Source organism: Vulpes lagopus, chromosome 4, assembly GCF_018345385.1.
Source record: "Vulpes lagopus strain Blue_001 chromosome 4, ASM1834538v1, whole genome shotgun sequence".
NCBI lineage: Eukaryota > Metazoa > Chordata > Mammalia > Carnivora > Canidae > Vulpes > Vulpes lagopus.
Window position 1 is genome coordinate 145,402,792 of NC_054827.1, and position 22,240 is coordinate 145,425,031.

The 22,240-nt window shown below is 38.2% G+C and overlaps 1 protein-coding gene across 3 annotated transcripts in view; it reads left to right on the top strand.

Moving 5' to 3' along the window:
- Positions 1 to 22,240, top strand: part of SEPSECS (Sep (O-phosphoserine) tRNA:Sec (selenocysteine) tRNA synthase) — a 62,860-nt gene that overhangs the window by 23,165 nt on the left and 17,455 nt on the right. The window contains exons 1-8 of one of the 3 annotated variants that reach the window (XM_041752483.1): positions 3,465 to 3,681; positions 4,863 to 5,017; positions 7,435 to 7,553; positions 7,874 to 8,032; positions 10,553 to 10,706; positions 13,998 to 14,100; positions 20,701 to 20,830; positions 20,960 to 21,051. In XM_041752483.1, coding sequence (XP_041608417.1) covers positions 3,568 to 3,681; positions 4,863 to 5,017; positions 7,435 to 7,553; positions 7,874 to 8,032; positions 10,553 to 10,706; positions 13,998 to 14,100; positions 20,701 to 20,830; positions 20,960 to 21,051 — 1,026 coding nt within the window. In that variant the 5' untranslated portion in view covers positions 3,465 to 3,567. Of the gene's footprint in view, positions 1 to 3,464; positions 3,682 to 4,584; positions 4,814 to 4,862; positions 5,018 to 7,434; positions 7,554 to 7,873; positions 8,033 to 10,552; positions 10,707 to 13,997; positions 14,101 to 20,700; positions 20,831 to 20,959; positions 21,052 to 22,240 lie in introns of those variants that run through there. The other 2 variants (XM_041752486.1, XM_041752484.1) reach the window with 2 other exon arrangements.

Sequence of the window (22,240 nt, forward strand, 5' to 3'; positions counted from 1 at the left end):
GAGTCTAGTTTCTTGTTGCTTAGGTTTGTCAAATTGCTCACCAGCTTTGACCAAAGAATCTTTTAATGAAATAATTTTTGAACTGGAATTTCTTTTGGAGGCTTCTGTATACCAATTAAAAACTGGAGCCCATTGACCTAAGAAATCTTAATTCCCCTCCTTTTCTAGGGTACCTATTAAATACAAAGTTTATTCAAGTCAAATGTTCCAGAGTGGCCACTGAAGGCCCAAATCCTCAGAGCTGATGTGATGCTATTTAGAGAGACGGCCACCAGAATTGGGATTGTAATGAGAACACACATAAGTAGCAGCAGCTTTTCCTGGAGGAGGAGCAGATTTAGGCTTAGACAACCCCAGGAAAGCTGGCAAAAGGTTGGTTGAAAGTGATGTTTGCACTCTTTGTGTGTCAGACTCCCAACCTGCGGGTTGGCCCCCTCCAATCACTTACCTGACAGTCTGTGCCCGCTGGCAGGTAGAGTGAGCCCTCTCTCTAAATTAAAGGTAAATTCTCAGGACAAAAAGTCAAGGTGGAAGGAGTGCCTTATCCAATTTTATTGGTGACCCGCAGTAAAGTTTGTCCAAATGGATGCCCATCTGGTGAGAACTGCAAACTCATTGGTTTATGAGGCTGGCCTGAACAACAGGCTTATAGGGCCTGCGGCTGTGTCTTACCCTATGACTCTCCTTCTTATGACAAATAGTACTTTCAGATAACACAATACAAAATAAAAGTACAAAATAGAGCCAAAAAAAAAAAAAAAAGAGGAAAAGGAATAGCCTGATTCCATCAAAGATAGCATAAGTAGAATAAATAGCTGAGGAACTCAATGCAAAGATAGCAGAGTTCAGACCCAGCACTGACAATGCTGGCACAGACTTGACAAGCCACACGCAGCAAGGCACAAGAGTCCTTTGTGGGGACCACATCTGGTCAAAGATTAGGGTCTGTGGTGACACTGCAGATCGTGCCTCAGTGGGGTCTCTAGGAAAGCTGTGGCAAGAAACAAAGACCACTCGAATAATGGGCAGAGACTAGTCATTCAGAGCTGGCTAGAACAAGGGAATTAGTCTCCATCACTTGCATTTGGCAGACTCAAGGGCAGCCAGAGAAGCGGAAAAGCTTTATAGTGAAAAAACTGGGAAGGGTTCATGTGTACTCTGATTGTTGGTAAGAGGAAGAGGGAGGAAGGCTAGCTAGAAAAGAACATCTTATATCATTGGTTTAGGGAGCATATTTGGCTTTCTCTGGTTAGTCTTGAGTTGGAAGCAAGTGAAAAAATTGGGGAGCTGGCAGTCATTGGCTGAGTCCTAAGGGCTCTGGCAAGATTGCTGCCTGGGTTTTGGTTTGGCTCCCTGGGCTACTTGCTGTAGAGATTATGGATTGAGGTTCTTATCCTATCAGACAGGGTCTAGTCCTTGTCCAGTTTATCAGAGTGAAGACAGCGTTAAGCAATTACATCTCATCTAATCATCATAACGGGCTCCTCCACGTCTCTATTTTACAAGTGAGGGAAGCAAAGCTCAGAGAATATGAGTAATGTATCCAAAGTCATACAACCGGTGACACAAGCAAACTTCAGACCTATTAACTTGGTTATATACTTTTTAACTATGTTACATCTTGTAAGGACAATGAAATTATTCTGATGTTGCCCTATTAAAAATATTAGATGCTCAATAAGTATTCCTTGGGTGAGAGAACGGGTGAAAATAATTTCAGAACACTTCTTTTGCAACTGCCTCCAGAGCCTGTATTTGTTTTGAGTAACTTCTATGAAGGCATAGCTTGATGATGGACTTAGTTTCTAGAAATAAATATTTTTCCAAATTAAGACCAGGAAATAAGGTGAGAGAAACTGCTAGCTCAGAAACCTAGTGTGTCTGCTCAGTAATGAGACGGATCTTGTGATCTTTGCACATTTGCCTATGATTGACAAAACGGCTTTGAAGGCTTTCTCAGAGAAGTTGGAAGCATAGTTATATTTGGGGAATAAGAACTCAACTCTTCAAAAGTTTAAAGTTGATGCTCACTAAAAAAAATAAGCTAAATTCTTGTTATTTTTGTCGTTCATCTTTCTGTGTAGTCAAATGGTCTATAATTTAATAAATATTTGTCAAACATCTATTCTGTGTTTAGTTCTGTGCTTTGAATACATATCAACTATCGCCTTTGTCAAACAGGAGCTCACAGTCTAGTTGAGGAAAACAGAAAATTAACAACTGAAATGCAGTTTGACAAGTACGAAGCTGATAAATTATAGGATACCCTGGGAAGGTATAGTAGAAGCAGTGGTGACTTGGTACACGCCGGACAACTTATTCCTGGGGAGTGGCCGGGAGGCCAGAGCCCGATTTGCAGCATTTGTTGATTTCCATGGAGCAAATACTCCCGCCCATGGCCATTTTCAAACTCCTAACATGACGCCACTAAAGAGGGAGCCAGAAAGAGATAATACAGTAGCAGCACACCGCTATGCTGGATTTCCACCCTATAGATACAATAGATGTAAATAATCTCAAAAGCACAGATAACAGCAAAATGTAAAAATAAGTAGGAAGTGGTTAAGTTTGTGTATCTACTTTTGCTTTTCAGAGAGTTAACTTTACTGCAAAGCCACACAATTCATTATTAAAAAAGCAACTGCATTTACAAACCAGCTCGCAAGGATCCTGAACATTTAGCAAAGCGAGTTTGGACCAGTTCAAGTGGACTCCAGCACAGGCGGAACAAGAGCAATGCAACGTCAGGAATGGCTGTGGGCTCACCTAAGGAGGAGAGTGCAAGGAAACCCAAGGCAGGGATCCTACCTTTTCATTTCTGTACCTCTCATCCCTAGTGCTAGGTTGTTGAATGGTCAAAGCAATTCGTTAATTCAACAGGAATTTTTTATTCTATTTTTTATTTATCTATTTTTATTTTATTTAGTTTTATTTATTTAATTTTGTTCATTTTAATTTTTATTCATGCATGCATGCATGCCCTTGCTATATTCCGGGCACTGTTCCAGGCGCTTGGGGGGGTACAGCAGCGGGAACCAGGTGCGTACCTTTAGGCAGTTTACATCCATAGGTGTGTGGGTGCGGGGTGTACCAAAAAAAAAAAAAGTAAAATCAGGTGATGGGTGGTAAGTGTTGAGGCCCAAAATTCTGTAGTGCCAGGACGAAGGGAATGGGGCGCTGCTATGTCCTAGCGGGCTGCCAGGCCCTAGCACATGCTGAGGCTCAGGAAAGTGCGGAGGAAAGGTTCTGGGACTAGAGAGACACGGGGTCGGAAGCCCGAAGCACAGACTGCGCAAATCTCGCCAGTCGACCGGGCTGGAGCGCCGCAGCCGCCGCGCACAGGTGCAGCGCTCCGCCTCCAGGTCGGGCTCAGCGCCGGCGCCGCTGCGCATGCCCAAGCCCGCAGGCCGGGAGCGCCCTCGGCCAGTTGTGCGCATGTGCACAAACGACTCAGGATGTTTGTCCCAAGGCCTTGCCGTACCGTCCGGGCGGCGGGCGGCTTCCTGCTTCAGCGGCCGTGCCCCGCGCGGGCGGCGTGGGACCCCCGCCGCCGGGGCCGCCGCCGAGATGAACCGCGACAGCTTCGCGGCGGGCGAGCGGCTGGTGTCGCCGGCTTACGTGCGGCAGGGCTGTGAGGCCCGCCGCTCGCACGAGCACCTCATACGGCTGCTGCTGGAGAAGGTACGCGGCTGTCGGGCCGGCCCCGGCCGCCGCGCCCCTCGGGGCCCCGGCTCCGCGCCCCGCGGCCCTCGCGGACCCCCCGTCCCTGGCGGCCCCCCGCCCCCCCCGCGGCCCTCGCGGCCCCCCCCGCGGCCCCCCCGCTGCAGCCCGCGGCGCACGCCCGCCCCCCGCCCTCCCCCTCCCTCCCCCTCCCTCTCCAGCCGGAGCCGAGCGTGGTGCTGGGGAGCTCGTGGGGTCAGCGGGTGGAGTCCTGTTTGGTTTGCTTTTTTTTTTTGTTTTGTTTTGCTTTTTTGCCCAACTCCGGGCCAGTTTGCAGAAAGGGCAAAGTTCGCATCCTTTCAGCTTGGCCATTGCCAGGGACCCCGAGGGCCCTATGCCCGGCTCTGGGGGAGCTGCCGGAGCCTCACGAGTCTGGTTCCCGCCAGGCTCCAGGATTTTTTTTTTTTTTTTTTGGTGCTTTTATTTTATTTTACGTATGTATGCATATATATATTTTTTTTATTGGAGGTCGACTTGGTGACATATAGCATAACACCCTGTGCTTATTTTATTTTACTTGACTTTATTTATTTATTTATATTTGTATATTTTTTTACTGGAGGTCGACTCGCCGACATAGAGCATATCGCCCGGTGCTCCTCCCCCCGAGCGCCCGGCTCCGTGCCCGGCCCACCCCCTGCCACCGCCCCCTGTCCCTTTCCCAGAGTCCGGAGTCTCCTGCTCTGTCTCCCTCCCTCTCTGATGCTTCCCACTCAGTTCCTCCCCTTTCCCTCTAATCCCTCTCACCCGAATTTTAATTGCACTCCACTTTGACAAGTCCTCGTTTTCACGGCCTCGGTTGGAGAATCGTCACTTGAAGATAATAACATTTATTGGTTTTCGGTTAACCTGTGCTTCCTGCAGCTTGAGACCCGAGCGGATCTCCTCGTAGTCATTGGTTACCGCCCCCCCACCTCCCCCCGCAACCCAGAGCTGATGGCAGCGCCGTGTAACAAATGTGTGGCCCCCTCAAGGTTTTTCTTGCCTTGGGCCCAATTTATGTCTGAAGTTTAGAAAGCAAGGAGGATGGCAAAATACACGTGGCGAAGTTTCAAAAAAAAAAATCATTGAAGGAAGATTCTAGGGCTGAAATGTAAGCTTTTTTAAGAATTTATTTTTATTTTCATTTTTATCTTTTTTAGGGGAAGTGTCCAGAGGATGGTTGGGATGAAAGTACACTTGAACTTTTTTTGCATGAACTTGCCATCATGGATAGCAACAATTTCCTGGGCAATTGTGGTGTGGGAGAAAGGGAAGGGAGAGTCGCATCTGCATTAGTTGCTCGACGTCATTACAGGTATATTTTTAAAATAGAAACATCTTTTTTTAAAAAAAATATTTTGTTTATTTATTTATGAGAGACAGAGCAAGGCAGAGACACAGGCAGGGGGAGAAGCAGGCTCCCTGCAGGGAGCCCCATGTGGGACTCCATCCCCTGACCCTGGACCAGGCCCTGAGGCACCCAGGCGTTCCCGCCCCCCCCCCCTTTTTTTTTTTTTTTAAGATTTTTGTTGTTAAAAACGATGGTGGTAATACCAATAAAACATCTATTGGTAACCTACTTCTTCCCTATTCAAATGGGCGCATGAACCAGATGCAACAGGGAGATGGAAACAATTTGCCTGAGTAGTTGCTTTTCAGGACAGTAGGGTGAAAGTTCTAGTTATCCTGTCGGGTTCTGGGTGTTTAACTCTACCCCCTGTACATTTAATGTGAATGAACCTATTTGGTTGTTAGAATTTAAAATATGTTGAAGTTGTTTATAGTTTGCTATATTTCTTTCCTAACGTTGCAGGTTTTTTAAGAAACTGATTAGTAGGTAGAACTTTAAAACGTTCATCTGGATCTGAACCAAATCCTATTTTATAAATCCCTTGCTTTGCTGAAATAGGTGCAGGAAAGGTACACTACACTTGATTTTAAATTAAGTCACTTTTTCCTTTTGTGATATTTTAGAAAGCTTTTTCATCAATTCTGTTAACCATGTAATTGGTAGTGTTTCCAAATATGATCATTTCTCTGCTCTTCCACTTTTCTGTGAAATATAGGTAAACTTTTAAAAACTCCTGTCTTGAAATGTTCAGTGGTGAAGTTTTCCTGGGGATAGTAGAATATTATTTCACTCAGAATCATTGCAGTGAGAACTAATGATAATGAATCTATAACTTGGATGAAAAATTCATGGTTAACATAGGCTAATAACATGATTTATGATATTTGTAAAAAAAAAAATGCTTTGTACATTAGGTTTCAGTGGTGATGATGTATGACACTGGTGTTCTGTGATAATTCCAGTGTGACAGATTTCTAATCTAACTATAAAGTACAAACAGATATAATTTTGAAGAATATTCAGAGGTATCATTCATGTGTATAATGTCATCTAATTTAACATGAGTGGATTTGGACACTAATTTTCAAGGAATGTATACAGATGACCCTTGAAACAATATGGATTTGAACTGTGCAGGTCCACTTACATGTGGACTTTTTTTGATGAAAACTGTACTTTCGTTCTTCCTTATGATTTCCTTAAGGACTTAGGACCTGCATTTCTTTTCTCTAACTTGCTTTATTGTAAGAAAACAGTATATAATATAGCATATAAAATATGTGTTAATTGACTTTGTTATTGGTATGGCTTCCGGTCAACAATATTTCTTTTCACTAACTTGCTTTATTGTAAGAAAACAGTATATAATATAGCATATAAAATATGTGTTAATTGACTTTGTTATTGGTATGGCTTCCGGTCAACAATAGGCAAATAGTAATGACGTTTCTGGGGGAATCAAAGTAGTTATACATAAATTTTTGACTATGCAGGCCTCTCCTACCCCCCCCCCCCCCATTCAGGGATTAAGTGTAGTATTTTTTTAAATTAAGGCAATATTTGAACTTGCAGCTCATCCCCATGGGAACTTAGTCCACTGCTCTCGTTAAGGAAGTGGAAAGAAATAAGAGAATCTAATGTTGCATATATTCTGGTTTTTTTTGCTGCTAGCAAACCACCTCAAAACTTAGTAGCTTAAAACGATAGCTTATTATTATCTCTCACAGTTCTGTGCATTAACTGGGCTCAGCAAGTTGATTATTGCTTCCAGCGTGTCATGCAGTTGTAGTCAGATGTTGGCTGAGAGTTTTAGTTACTAGGTTCAACTGGGCAATTTATCCAAGTTGACTCACTTAGGTGGCCGGGAGCTCAGATGGCCTCCCCGGGTGGCTTGGGCCTCTCCCAGCATGGCATCTGGATAATAGGAGGGAGCTCCTGCAAGAGCAGTTCTTCAAGAGGTCAGGTGAAGCTGTAAGGCTTCTTGGATCTAGATCAGAAATTCCAGAACATCACCTCCATTAGATTCTTCCTGGCCAAGCCAGTCACTAAGGCCAGCACAGATTCAAGTGGAGAGGAATTTGATTCCATTTCTTGGTGTTGGCAATAGTGTATGGGCATTGGGAGAAGAGGAATTGATGGTGGCCATCTTTGGAGACTAGCCCTACAATGTAATTGATAAATTTGTTTCAATTTAACCAGGATATTTTTACATTATTAATAGTTTATGAAATATGTCTGCAATAGTCAAGTGTTGTTTCTGGTGTGGGTTTTTTTTTTTTTTTTTTTTTTTTTTTTTGGTTATTGTATCTGTATACTTATACAGTGGATTACTTAGGAACACTGAATATTTTTGTCCGGTTGTTGGCCCATTTTTTGCTTAGGTTCATTCATGGAATTGGACGATCGGGTGATATTTCTGCTGTGCAACCAAAAGCTGCAGGTTCTAGCCTTTTGAACAAAATTACCAATTCTTTGGTCCTGGACATCATAAAGTTGGCTGGTACGTACTGTGTTAATCATAATATTTTCGGCTGGCCAGCCACATACACCTTTGCCTCCTATCTTTTATGAACGCCTCTTTCCAAACAGGTTATAAATGGCTTTTGAAAGATAAATATTTTTAAAAACCCTTTAGAAAAAGATAGAAAACCAGAGCCATAAGCCTGGAGGTTGAATTGGCAGTGAGCTTCCTGAGACCAAGTAGAGAGGAAGCACTAAGTCTGTAACTCCTACTGTTTGATTGAAGAACTACAGAATTTCTTCAAGAAGGATGCTAGTTTTTCAGCGGAATAATTAATTTCTCTTACTTTTTATTTTTAGGTGTCCCTGCAGTGACCAACTGCTTTGTAGTTCCCATGGCGACTGGTATGAGTCTAACCTTGTGTTTCTTAACGTTACGACACAAAAGACCAAAGGCAAAGTATATTATATGGCCGAGAATAGACCAGAAGTCTTGCTTTAAATCCATGATCACTGCAGGTAAGAGAAGAGAAGTGGCATATATAATGTAGGAAATTCAAACTTTTTGTATAGAGAAAGATGAATGAAGAAGAAACTAAATGTGTTCCTGTTTTCCCTTCTTATTTGTAAGAAAGTATACATAACAAGATTTACCATTTTAATCATTTTTAAATGTATGGTTCTGTAACATTATATACATTCACATTGTCGTACAGCCATTGTGTAACATATAATCTCCAGAACTTTTTCACCTCAACTGACTCTGTACCCACTAAAATAATAACTCCTCCCTCCCCACGACCCCCAGTTCCTCACAATCACTATTCTTTCTGTCTCTGAAATTGCTCTAGGTCCTTTATATAAGTGGAGTTACAGAGTATTTGTCCTTTTGAGACTGGCTTATTTCGCATAGCACAATATCTTTAAAGTTCATGTTGCAGCATGTATTAGAATTTCTTTCCTCTTTTAAGGCTAATACATCACTGTATTTATCTTTCTCAACGTTGTTTACTCGTTCATTCATTTGTTAATGGACACCTGGGTTGTTTTCACTTTTTGGCTCTGGCGAATAATGCTGCTGTGAATATGGGTGCACAAATACCCATTTGAGTCCTCCTTTGAATTCTTTGGGGTATATGCCATGAAGTGGAATGGCTGTATCGTATGTCCATTCTTTAAAATGGAGTTACAAATACTTATCTCACAAGATTGTTTGAGTATTAAGCAGGATGACATATGAAATGCCCAACAGTAATCCCTGAGCATGAAGGGTGCTAAGGGCTTCAGGAATGGTTGTTGTATATACATATGTGGAAAACACATAAATTGTTGTCATAAATCAAAGTGTAAGGATACAGGCATCGTTATGTATAGACGAGATAAAAACTTTACATTGGTATTTTAGTATTTGGCTTGCTTAAATCAAGGCAAATCTGAGAATTTAAGGTTAATTTTGAATAATCTCAGTCTGTTGTATGAAATGAACTGTATTGGCCTATAACTAAACCATGTAAATAATCCTGAAGAAACTCATGAAAAGGGATTCATAATATGGACATATAGCAGAAACTGATAGACTTTTAAGAGATATACTGATTTATTTTAAGTGGTATGAAGTTGTCAAGAAGTCTGTTTATTTATATCCTATTAACCAAAGAACTAATAACCAAACTTAGGGGAAAGATGGCCATATTGAAGAATTGGAAACGTTTCCAAAAGATGTTAGGATTTGTACTACAATTTACGGTTTATCCTTTCTTAGGATAGTCTATATTCTTAGGAGACAAGATAGTTGTATTCTCAAAAAAAAAAACAAAAAACATTTTTAACGTTGAAAGCGAAAGTAGCGTTAGGTCTCAAAAATTTAAGAAAGAATAGAAAATTAGGTGTCATTTAGGAAGCACTATTTAGGTTTTGTTTTAATAGCTGTGAAAGTATAGATGTAAAACATGGACATCTCTGAACCAACATGATCGGATTGATGATTTTAGGGTGGCCAGGTTTTTATATTTCTGTAGATAGAATGCAGACAACTTAATATGGATTATAAAACACAGAAGAAAACTACTTCCTCTTAACTGCTTTAATTTTCTGTGTTTTGTCTCCCTTGTCTATGAAATGAGCGAGTTGAACTAAATGGTTTCTAAATCTCTTATAGCCTCTAAATACATGAGTCCAGCCTGCTGTAGATTTGCTATTTGGGAAGACTGAAAATGTGACTACATAATAACTTTACTTGTAAAATTTCCCTAGTTTATTTTCTATCCAGTTTGTAAGACTTAAGCATGTTGATTTTACTTTTACCCTAAGTACTTACTAGTGTTACAACATATTTAGTTATCTAAGTGCTTTGTACATTGCTTACTGTATATATTGCACATACAACTCTTAAAGTTTATGGATACCTTAATATTCACCATATAAGATAACACATTATTTGGTCAGACATTTGATCATGTGCTAGTTAAGTGTACTAATTCAATTGAAAATTGAGAAATAGTTTTTATATTTAAAGTATAGAAGAAGGTCCTTGTAAACTATGGGATGGTCAGTGATCATTAGGCTGATAAAATTCATTACTTTTACTTTAGGACTAAAATATAAAGTTGACGATTGTGATTTTAGTACTCGAATTATATTATTATTCTTGTCCATCTCTGAAATAAAGCCAACTTAAAAATGAAATGCTGCCAGAGAATGGATTTACTTTTCCTCAGTCTAAATGGAATCATAGTGAAGGATCCTTACTTTTATAGGTATCTATTTGACCTTTGTTTTCCTTCCCAGAACAAGTCTTCCTAGTCATATCTAAGTATTAAATAGATTTTGCGGTCCTAATTGTGGTCTACTTGTCCTTCACGTACGTTGTTTTGACCTGCTTTTGATTCATGCCAAGATTGAGCCAGGTCTTTATTACGAGGCAAGGGCTCACTGACCAAATTTAGAGTTCCTGTGTAGAATAGCACTGCTTCCTAGAGTTCTAGGATCTTCCCTTATTTTAGTTTATCTAACATTTTGATTTCTGATTGGCTTGGTTAGGTTTTGAGCCTGTGGTGATAGAGAACGTGTTAGAAGGTGACGAGCTGCGCACAGACCTGAAAGCAGTGGAGGCTAAAGTCCAGGAACTTGGGCCTGATAACATTCTGTGTGTTCATTCTACTACATCCTGTTTCGCTCCAAGGGTGCCTGATAGGTAAATCATTTCCAAATAATTGTCCCTTAGGCGTCCATTGGTCTTTTAAATGAAATGCAGATATACGGACTCTCAAAGATGCTTATTAAGTAACATTTGGCAGGAAATAGGTGAATGGACTAGTGGAGAAACAACACAGGGGTTTGGAGAAATAAAAATTTGATACAAAAGAAGAAAAACAACTAATACCAAATGGAGATCCCTTTATCACCTGAGTAGACACAGAGCATCTGTCTTCCTGTTTTTGTCTGTTTCTGATCTCTTTGCATCTTTGCCTCATTATTTAATAGAAGTTTCTAAGCATAATGTTGGATTTAGTTGTTTTCATTGCTCCACTTCTTTGATCTTACAGTTAGTTTTCTTATATCAGAACTACCAGTATCAACAGATTTTTAAGTAGAAAATTTAGGATTATTTATTACCTTCTGAATTTCTTTTCTTTTTTTCTTTTTTTTTTTTTTTTTTAAAGATTTTATTCATTCATGAGAGACAGAGAGAGAGAGAGAGGGGCAGAGACACAGGCAGAGGCAGAAGCAGGCTCCATGCAGGGAGCCCAACATGGGACTCGATCCCAGGTCTCCAGGACCACATCCCGGGCCGAAGGCAGGTGCTAAATCGCTGAGCCACCCAGGGATCCCCCACTTCTGAATTTCTTAATTGGAAGATGAACTCGTGTACACTTGAGTGTACACGGTGATTGTCTTTGCATTTAGAGAAAACTGCATATATTTAAGAGAAAAGCAAAAAAAAAAAAAAAGCAAATTTTTTTTTTTCTAAAGGATGTCCACAAATTTTATTCTGAAAATATAACAGGCTTGGGTATAGTAATACAAATTTCTAGTTTTGATGGCACTCTCTGTTTCATTCTATCATGTTGAACAGAAGTGCTAATAATTTGTCAGAACTATATTGACTTTGGACTGTTTTTTAAGATCAAGTTAAACTTTAGTTTTATTCACGGAATCACACAATTCGGCAGTAATGAATGTATGTTACTTTTTTATTAGGCATGTTTTAAGAGACAGTTTTAAGACCATGCTCTTGAAAATTTACCTTGTTTTATTTGTGACTCTGAATTCTATTTTAAGATAATATTACATATCATTTCCTTGTTTATTCATTACTTAACAGTTTTTAAATTTATATTGAAATATAAATAAAGATCTCTTTACTTTCTTCATTGATGATTTTGCTACCTAGAAATATTTTAATGTGATAGAAATAAATCGCATTTCCCAAATACAGCACATGGGTATGTGTTAGATTGTTTATACTTTAGGATAGTTTTGTTTCCTTTTGATTTTTTTTTTTTTTAAAGATGTTTACAGTATGCTTGGTGTAGGGTTAAGTATTTTACATGTATTATCTCTTTTGGAAAAAAATTACAAATATTTTTTATCAGCAGAATTCTCAAATGACACTTTTTAGTTCTGTTATATAATGAATGTTCCTGATAAGAGTGAACTTTAGGAAAATGGTGAAGCACAGTTATTAGTAATATGTTCGAATTTCTAATTTTATTAAATTTAAGATGTATTTTGATTTCTTTGCATTAAGATTCCTTTATCGTCTTAACTTAAATAAGCATATGTATGTTATCTTTATTAGTTAATTAATTGGACAGAGTATTGTAGGGCAAAATCAGTCAAAGGAAATATAAAAAAATAAGGGTATCATTTCTTCTATCTGAATAACATCTCAATTGGCTGCTAAGTTGCAATACAATTTGATCTACATGGAAAGTATTTTTTATCTGTCCTTGCCTTTCATTAAATATCTTTATACAATATTAGCAGATTTGATCAATTCTGAATATTTAAAACAACTCAAATGATATTTTTTTTCCATTTTAAAATAGTACTTTATGTTATTATAGCATCTTACTCTCAAGGAACTTTGTTAATAAGGAATGCTTTCATTAGAACACAAACATGTTGAAGTGCCTTTTATGAAGAAAATACTTGTGTGCATCCCAGAAGGTCTGTTTTGTTAAAAACAAGTATCTGATTAATTTGAGTAATGAAAGGTTCCTCTCAATTTGTGAGGTTTATGAAAATGAATGATAAAATGACTTTAACTCATAATACCTTAAGGAAGTAAATTGAAAACTTCTGACAGAAAAATGGCATTCCTGTCTGTACTTTTTTTTTTTTTTTCTGTCTGTACTTTAAAAACATAATGCGGGCAGCTCGGGTGGCTCAACAGTTTAGTACTGCCTTCAGCCTAGGGCGTGATCATGGAGATCCGGGATCGAGTCCCATGTCGGGCTCCCTGCATGGAGCCTGCTTCTCCCTCTACCTGTGTCTCTGCCTCCCTCTCTCTCTCTGTGTCTCTCATGAATAAATAAATAAAATCTTAAAAAACAAACAATGTACATCTAAAAAAATGTATTTTGCAAAAATAAATAACTATGTAATATATACTTGAAATACATCCTTATGGGAAAGAACTTTTATTGAATAAAAATGCTTTGCTTCAAATCCTTTATATTATAGAAAGAACATTTTTAAGAAATTTAAAACTTTATTAAAACATAGGATTTAGTCTTAGTTTCATAGCATGTGAAGATATTTGTTAGAGATGGCCTCAGTCACAAGTAGTATTTGGATTTGCAGAGGAACACCATTCATTACACACTAATTGAAATTTATTACCTTATTTTGCATAGAGCTTGACTCTCAACTTGTTTTAATATAAGGAGTGTCAAATGAAAAAGTAAGAGTGAATTTAAAACCAGCAGCTATTTAAAAGATTCTTTAGTTTGCAAGTTGTTGGAAAATGTTATTTTGGTACTGAAACATTTTAATGTTCTGTATTTTTTAATACATTAAAGTCTACTTGAAAATGTATTTTTTACTTTATGAGATGTTAAATGTAAGATTTCTTAAGATTTTAAGACATGCTAATTATTTTGCAACTATTAGCTTTAGTATGATAAGCAACCAAAAGCATTTAAAAATGAGCATACCACCCTGTTAAGAGGTCATTATAATCTTTTCGCTTTTTTATATAGGAAATTTTAAAGTGATTTAAAAGCTCCCATGTATACGGATTTTTATAAATACCCGTTTTCTCATTTATTGGTAACATTAATTTAAAAGCTTTTTTAGGTTTATCCTAAAGTGCCTGCTGCTGAATTTTATGCTAAAATACTGCTGTAGAAATTTCAGTTTTCCCATTTTTTTCATAGTGTACATTAAGAATAACTATTGAATTGAAAAAAGTTCTCACACTGTAATTTATAAAAGCACAGTAGGAATATGTCTTTCTGTTGAATATTTATGTTTGTAGATTAGAAGAACTGGCTGTGATTTGTGCTAATTCTGGCATTCCACATATAGTCAACAATGCTTATGGAGTGCAGTCTTCAAAGTGTATGCACCTCATCCAGCAGGTAAGAGTTTAAAAAGATGTGTCAAGAAAAAACTATTTTAACATATTACAAGATTCTTCCTTTGTTTTCCTTACTACTTAATATAGTAAAATCAACCATTTGGCATCCTCAACTTCATGCAGCATTAGAAATTGGCATCTGATATCCATACAGTAAAAGTCACTCTTCTTTGCTGGTAGTTGGACTAATAGTTTTGGTCAGGACCAACAGAGAAATACTTCAATAGCTCATTTTTTTTAACTTTCTGAGGTTGTTTCATTACCAGCATTCTCACTTTTCTAATATACTGGGTTATTATAATTTAAAAACTATATTGATGATTTATTTCATATTTAAGGAATCACTTTTATTATCCTACGCTGGAAAATGGCTTCACTTTATAACATTTTAGCATATAGCTATGTAGTTACAGGTTTTAAAATAATGTTATGATTTTGTTCTTATAAATATCAAATAGGATGAGATCCTGGTCATCTGTTTTACATTTTTTTTTAAAGATTTATTTATTTATTTTAGAGAGAGTGAGCGCACGCACGTGTGGGAAAGAGGGGGCAGAGGGAGATGGAGAGAACATCTCCAGCAGACTCTGTGCTGAGCGCGATTCAGGGCTCTATCCCACCACCCTGAGATCATGACCCAAAACCAAGAGTCAGACGCTTAACTGATGATGCTACCCAGACGCCCCTGGTTTAGATCTTTTTTGAAAATATGACTGGGCATCCCATCCTGCTCAGGTTAAGAATTAGAGCCATGGCCTGCAAGGCTTTGTGTATTCAGGCCTCTGTAGCTTCTCAGTTTCGTTTCCTGCTGTGCTCTCACCTGCTGTCTCCTGCACACCTGCCTGCCTTCTGTTCCTCCAGTGTGCCACAGGTGTGCCCACTGCCCTGGTTTTGTGCTCGTCCCTTCCCCTCACTAGATTCCTCTTCCAGAGACTTGAATGGCTTCTTACCTTTGTCAGACACCCGATCTGAAATTACTGGTTCCTTTTCCTTGCCTGCGTTTTCTGTGTCCCTTTTCCTATTTTATGCCATACTCATTTGTTTTAAGGGATACATTTTCCCACATTGTAACATCTCTAAAATGGGAGCATCTTAGAATTAGTGGTGTCTCATAATGTTAGTTGACAATGTTCTTTCTTACCTAGTGGTGTGGAAAATTTGGGTGCTTCTTAAAATTGATGGTCCCTTGCTCTTTTTCTACAAAGCACATCTCACCATTTAATATGATTTATTTACTTTTTTATTGTCTAGTTATTGTTACTAATGAAAATTGAGGTTCTGTTAAGGACTTTGTTCACTATTATGTCTTCAGTACTTAGGACAGAATCTGGTGTACATAATTGATACTCAGTAACTGGTTACTGAAAGCATTATCTACTTACAATGATTATTTATACTCTATGAAGATGTGGATAGATACTATTCATGTATGGTATGAAGTGTATAATTTGCATAATGGTGTTGATCACATACTTGGTTTTGACACACATGTGGTTTATGTTATGTGGGGACTTATTCACAGATTATCTGTGGCCTTCTTCAGTGCAGTGGTGAATGCTCCTTAGCCCAGTAGGTCTTTGCTGGTAAAAAAAAAAAAAAAAAAAAAAAAAAAATTGGAGTGTTAATATCAACTCATATAAATGTGGTTTATGTGATAGTTATTAGCCAATTTGCTTCTTTTCTCAAAGGTTGTGCCAGCTAGGATGCAGTTGGCTACAAATAAAAGAAAACCAACTCAAAATAGCCTAACCAATGAGGAACTAGATGCATTTACATAGCATAAGAAGTCCAGAGGTGGAGTGGGTGGTAGGCTTGTTATGCCAGAGGAAGACTGTCATTTCTTTCATATCCTTTTCTATTATTCCTTAACTTTTTGAGGAACTTTATCATAATTCTAGACTAGGTTATTTCCAGTGTGAATGATAGCCAAGAAAAGTCACATAATTCTCTACACTGGAAATCTTAAAAAACATTTTCTTTCAGTGATTTGTTTTTACTCCTCCTTCCTTTCCCCCCTCTCTTCTTTTCCTTTTTAATTTTTAGCAGCCTCAATTATTTTGAAAGTTTAGTACATCAGTATTACTAAAAGGTCATAAAAGTGAGGAAGGAATAGAAGGTCACTTATATACCCCAACAAATACCCTTAATAATTTATTTGTTCACTTTTTCTCTTTTTTTATATGTGGATTGCTTTTTACATCGTGGCAATGATTGTGCACTAAATGTTACCTTTTTTAAACTTAGGGCAAAAAATATATTTAATTTTTGCAGGTTATATTTTGATATTCTCCACATCCCTATAAAATCTTCATATTGATCATTTCAATGGCTCCAAGACATTTACTCAAATATTATGTATTTAACCTAGAAGTCCTTAGTGTTGTGGTGCTCACAGTATAATTTTGAATACCAGAAAATTTGGCAGCATAGCTGGAGAGCTTAAGACAGAGACAGTGAGCTCCAGGATATGATGTAAAAGGTGCTGTTGGAGTTGTACATCACAAATGCCCTACTTTGTCAACACCTCTCTTCATTTGTGAGGTGATTTTGCTAAAATTGGGTGTTATTGAGTGCTAGTTGCTATTCATGACATTTAAAAAATTATAGTTAGATTTAATTCATCGCAATAATTCTTAGTAATATATGCCATTTACTGAGTACCCACCATGTGTCAGGCATCCTGCTAGACTTTTAAAGTTTATTAACTTAATCCTAACGGTTTAAGGTGTACTTATTATTTCCTTTCTACAAATGAAGAAACAGACTCAGAAGGATTAAGTGACTAGCCCAAGGTTCCATAGCTACAAAATGGCCCATTTAGTTTAGTGTAACTTCAGAGCCTCCTATTTTCTTCTAAAAAACAAAGTGCTAAAATTGCAAATACTTCCTTGAGAAGATGGTGTTGCATTAATCAATCAAAGGGCTATAACTAAAATGTTTCAGCTCTGTTTTAATTTTTTTTTTATTTTAGAGATGATGCCCCAGAATGATTTATGAAGAGCATATGAAACATTCTGGCATGCGCATGTCATCCCCAGGAAGGTGGCTTTGAGGAACCTATATTTCTGTTTATATACTACACTGACTAATTTAGGAGACTGATGGAATGTGGATGGGAGGACAGATTAATGGAGAGCAATGTTATAGAGTCACAGAAATACATAGGATAAATGATTTTAGAGTCAGCATGGATTATAAAATGCCCAGAGTGTGAGAAGCAGCAGCTTCGCTTATTAAGAATTTGGGGAAAGTAGGTGTCCTACTGCTTATTCACAGACCTAGTCGTCCATTCATTCAACAAATATTTACAGGTGCCGGGCATCAGGTTAGGCCGTGGGGATACAGTAGTGAATACAACAAAATCCTTATCTTCATGAAGCAGAAGCAGACAGTAAACAATAAGTATGACGGGTCTTGATAAATGCTCTGGATTGGGGAAGGGGTGTCAGATTAGATGGAGTGATCCAGGAGGTCCTCTCCAAGAAGTAATATTTGAGCAGAGCCCTTAGTGATAGGAAGGCATGAGCCCTGCCGTGCTCTAGAGTCCAGACAGAAGGTAACTAGCAAGTGCCAAGACTCTGAGGCAGGAGTATGTGCGGAGCAGCAAGGATGCCAGGGTGGCTGGATCTGGACAAATGAGGACAACGACAGTAGTAAAGAGATTGAGGTGTGCTAAGGACTTGGGATTTTATCTTTGGTATGGTTGTCAACCATGGGAAGGTTTTGAGCAGGAGAGTGACATGTAATTTACATTTTTCAGCCTCATTCTGGCTACTATGGGGTTAATAGATGATAGGCAAGAATGGAAGGCTGTTGTGGAGCCCACATGAAATATATGTTGGTGGCTCGGGCCAAGCAGGTAGCTGTTAAGGTGTTAAGATGTGGTTGGATTCAGATGTATTTTGAGAGTGGATCTTACAGGGTGTGCTGATGAATCAGATGTGAGGTATGAGGAAATGAGAATTCAGCGACTCCAGGGCTTTGGCTTGGGTAGCTGGAAGAATGGAAATGCCATGGGAATAATATTTTATTTCATAAACATGGGCTCTTCCTCCAGATTACCTGGCTAGGGTTTAGTCCCTGCTGTGTCTTTGATTACCTGGGTGACTCTCAGTAAGGTGCTTTAACTGCCTGGATTTGAATCCCAGCTGTGCTATTAAGTACATTTCTGACCTTGGGCAGGCCGCTTTAATTCTATCGTGCCTTAATTTTCTCATCTGTGAAATAGCTATTATAGTGGCGTCTACCTCATATGGTTATTATGAGGGTCGAATGTAAAGTGCTTAGAATAGTGCCTGATGCATAGTAAGTTCGCAGTGAATTCCAGCAGAAATTTTTACATGAACAATTATCTTTTATTTATTACCACTGTCCCTAGAACCTTGAGCAGTGTTTGGCAGCTGATAGGTGCCCAGATATTCTTTTGTGAATAAACAAGGAAACAAACGAACTGATACATGGCAGCCCTTTCCTTCATAGCAGAAGCTCATGTGTTCCCTATTATGTTTAAGCCCTTTCAGCCTTATTCTGGTGGGTTTTTTTCCTTCTCATTGATATCCTCTGACTTCATTGAGAGTGGGTCCAGCTTGCTGTTTTTTTTTTTTTTTCTTTTTTGCTAAGCGGGTAATTTATTAAGCCATACGTGATAGATATTAGCTAAACTTTCTATGGTAATCATTTCATAATATATGCATATGTCAAATCATCATGTCATACACCTCAAACTTATACATACTATGTCAATTATATCTCAATAAAACTGACAAAAAAAGTGTTTTTTCATTAAAAAAAAAAAAGAAAAAACCCCATACTTCCACATTTATTTGCAAAGCTTCAATTATCTTTTAAAAAATATTTAGATCTACGTTGGGGCTCATTCATTCTGTTTCTTTGATAAAACCGTTTGTTTTTTGTGAGGCTGTTTGCTTTCTTGCCGTAGTGTACTGCTCTTTATGCTTTCTGTGTTTTATTTTATTTTTTAAAGATTTTATTTATTTGAGAGAGAGAGAGCACGAGAGAGAACATAAGCCAGGGGGTGGGGAGAGGGAGAACCAGACCTCACTGAGCAGGGAGCCCAACATGGGGCTCAGTCCCAGGACCCCAGGATCATGACCTGAGCCGAAGGCAGATGTTTAATTGAGTGAGCCACCCAGGCACCCCACTTTCTGTGTGTTAGTGATGAAAGGGTTCTAGCAAAGTCTCGCAGTGATCGTTCTCTTAATACTCCTGCTCCTGATTTAGGCTCACATTTCTCTTAGGAAGCTCTGGACAGTACTTAAATGTTAATAAAAGACAACTCTGAGTATTCTTCTTTATTTTTATGTTCTACTACTTTGTGTGCTGTTTAGTTATTTATTCTATTAGTCTTATATGGTTCTCTTAGTCTCTATATGCTTCTTTCTGTTTTCCTGTGATATGGTGAGATTTTCTTTGATCATAGTTTATGAGGAAATTAGAAAAGTAACAGGGAAAGGTTAAGATTTAAACAATCATGCAGTAGCTTCCAAAGTAGTCTGCTTCCCTTTCCTGCTTTTGTGTTTCTACCTATTGCCTGGATCTGGTCTCTTAGATTAGGCTGGCTATCTGCTCCTTCTATTCTCCCTGAGATATGGCTGTGGAGGGAAAGTGTGAAGATGAAGGTCATATGTGGTTATAATATTAATAGGAATGTAGATTGTGAATACAGATTGAAAAATCTGTCGCTACAGATAAAGAAAAAAACTATCTTAGTTGAAATTTAGATAGTATCTCTATTTTTAAGAGGAGAAAATTGAAGCACATTAGATAGAAGGTCACAGACTACATTGGATGGGGACTAGAACTTAGTTTTTACGTTTCTAGGAAGTAAGTATTCATTTTTTCACCAGAATATTAGATTTTCACTTGAAGTTCATTTGCAGTGGAATGAGATCATCTAAGATTATAACATTAGGAAACATGAGTTATGTAGAAACATTGCCAAGAGTATACAAAAAAAAAAAATTTCCATTAGTTGCTGTTAAAAATAAATTTTTTTCTCTTTTGCTATCTGAGTGGTGGTAGGAGCAGAGCTGTTGCTTAGTCATGCAAGTAGTAGATTAAGCATCAAAGAGAAGTACTTAAATGTGTTAACTCATTGGCAACACGGGTAAGCTACGTGAGATTATGGTGGCCACTCTTGAGCTCAGAGTGTGTTTAAAATTACTTAATAGTTGCAGGACCCACTGTTGGCCTTTGTTGTAAATAGAAGATCACAGATGAGACAGGATGAGAGGTATGGGAGGATTCTACTCTTAGCCAACTTTAAGATGGAAAGCTGAGTTCCCACGTGGAATAATACTGAAACTCTGCCTTCCTCCCAAGGTGGTTGTGAGGATGTAATGATTTTTTTTGTATGAAAGCAGGTTGTAGACTATAAAGTGCTCTTTCACCTAAAAGGAGCAACATTAAAAACTCATTTTCATGCTTAAAAATCCTTTGTTGGCACTGTTACAAAGAAAATAAGAATAGTTGCTCTATTTCTGACTTTTCATGCATTGTCTAATGGTATTTATTTCTTAATAGCAGTTGTCGTTTCTTTTCCTACAAGCCAGTATGTAATACTCCGTGTATTTCATTCCAGGGGGCTCGGGTTGGCCGAATAGATGCTTTCGTTCAGAGCTTGGACAAAAATTTTATGGTTCCAGTAGGTGGTGCTATAATTGCTGGCTTTAATGATTCCTTCATTCAGGAAATCAGCAAGATGTATCCAGGTAAATAAATCAGTTGCTCTTCAGAAAAAGTAACAACAAAAATCCATTTGTACCCAGGCTACTATAATAAATCTTAATTTCTAAAGGGTTTTCCCCCTTCCTGAATGTAACTTGTTTATCTTATTTCAGGAAGAGCTTCAGCTTCACCTTCTTTAGATGTCCTTATTACTTTATTATCACTTGGATCAAATGGCTATAAAAAGCTATTGAAAGAAAGAAAGGTAAGCTTTCCTTTTAGGTGTTAAATGGTACCCTTGACTAAACTTATTCCAAATTATTGGTGTTTTTGCTTTTTGGCTTGTCACTTTGAGAATATAGCTAGCTAGTGTGGTCCTATGGGATCTACTTTGAATGGAATCCTGTGCCAGGTGGTTTTCAGGTGTCGTTGTTTCCTGTGCGTTCAGATGTTGTGAGGGATCTTGGACAGGTGAGTTTGCTTTTGTTTTTTATTGTGAAATTTCTACATCAGAGATTCCTATTAGTTTACTAAAATTCAGTTTATTTATCACTTCAAGATATTCAAATAGAAGGTTTTGAAAGACAAATGAATAAGTTTTTTCTTTTTAGTTCTTGGATGTCTGAAGACTTGTATAGGTGTGAGATGTCAGTCAGAGGAGAAGAACCAGGTCAGAATCTGGCCAGCTTCTCATTCTAAGATAATTCATCCCTTGCCATTACTGGAATGCTGAACGCATTGGTTATGTTGGCTGTGAAAGAAAAGTGACATTTTTGCTTGAAAACTGGACTTCATCTGCAACACTGAAAGTGGCTTAATTAATTCGGGACAACTCCAAAACTGTAGACAGAGACAGTGTTGGCAGGGTGGGTCTGGGTCAAACTAAAATGTTTTATTCATCTCCCATCTGGGAGAGCCAGAGGCTGCTGTTACAGTTTTTGCATCTATGTAGGTTTCTAACATTCAGTAGCAATTATAGTCCTTTAGATTTATAATAGTACTTTCCATATTTTAAGATATGTTATATGTATTATCTGATAGAGCCTCTCAATAGCCTTATGCATATGCAATAGAAGTTGAAAAATTTTGTTCCCTGTTTTCCTCTAGCCACCTCTCTCCCCTCACCAGTTTAGTCCATAGGAAGATAATTGTTTACTTAGTATTATGGGGACATCTCTTAAGATTTACATGATGCAGGAAAAGAGACCCAACATCAGTCTTTAGGAAATGCATGTGAAAACCAGCGAGATAAAAAAAAAAAAAAAGAAAGAAAACCAGCGAGATACCACTTCACGCCTAGTAGAAGGGCTAATATAAAGAAAACTGATCAGACTAAATGCTGGCAAAGATCTCAAGCAAGTAGAGAACTCTCAGACATGGCTGGCAAGAACACAAATGGTACAGTAACTTTGGAAAAACACTTTTGCAGTTTTTTAGAAAGTTAAGCATATGCT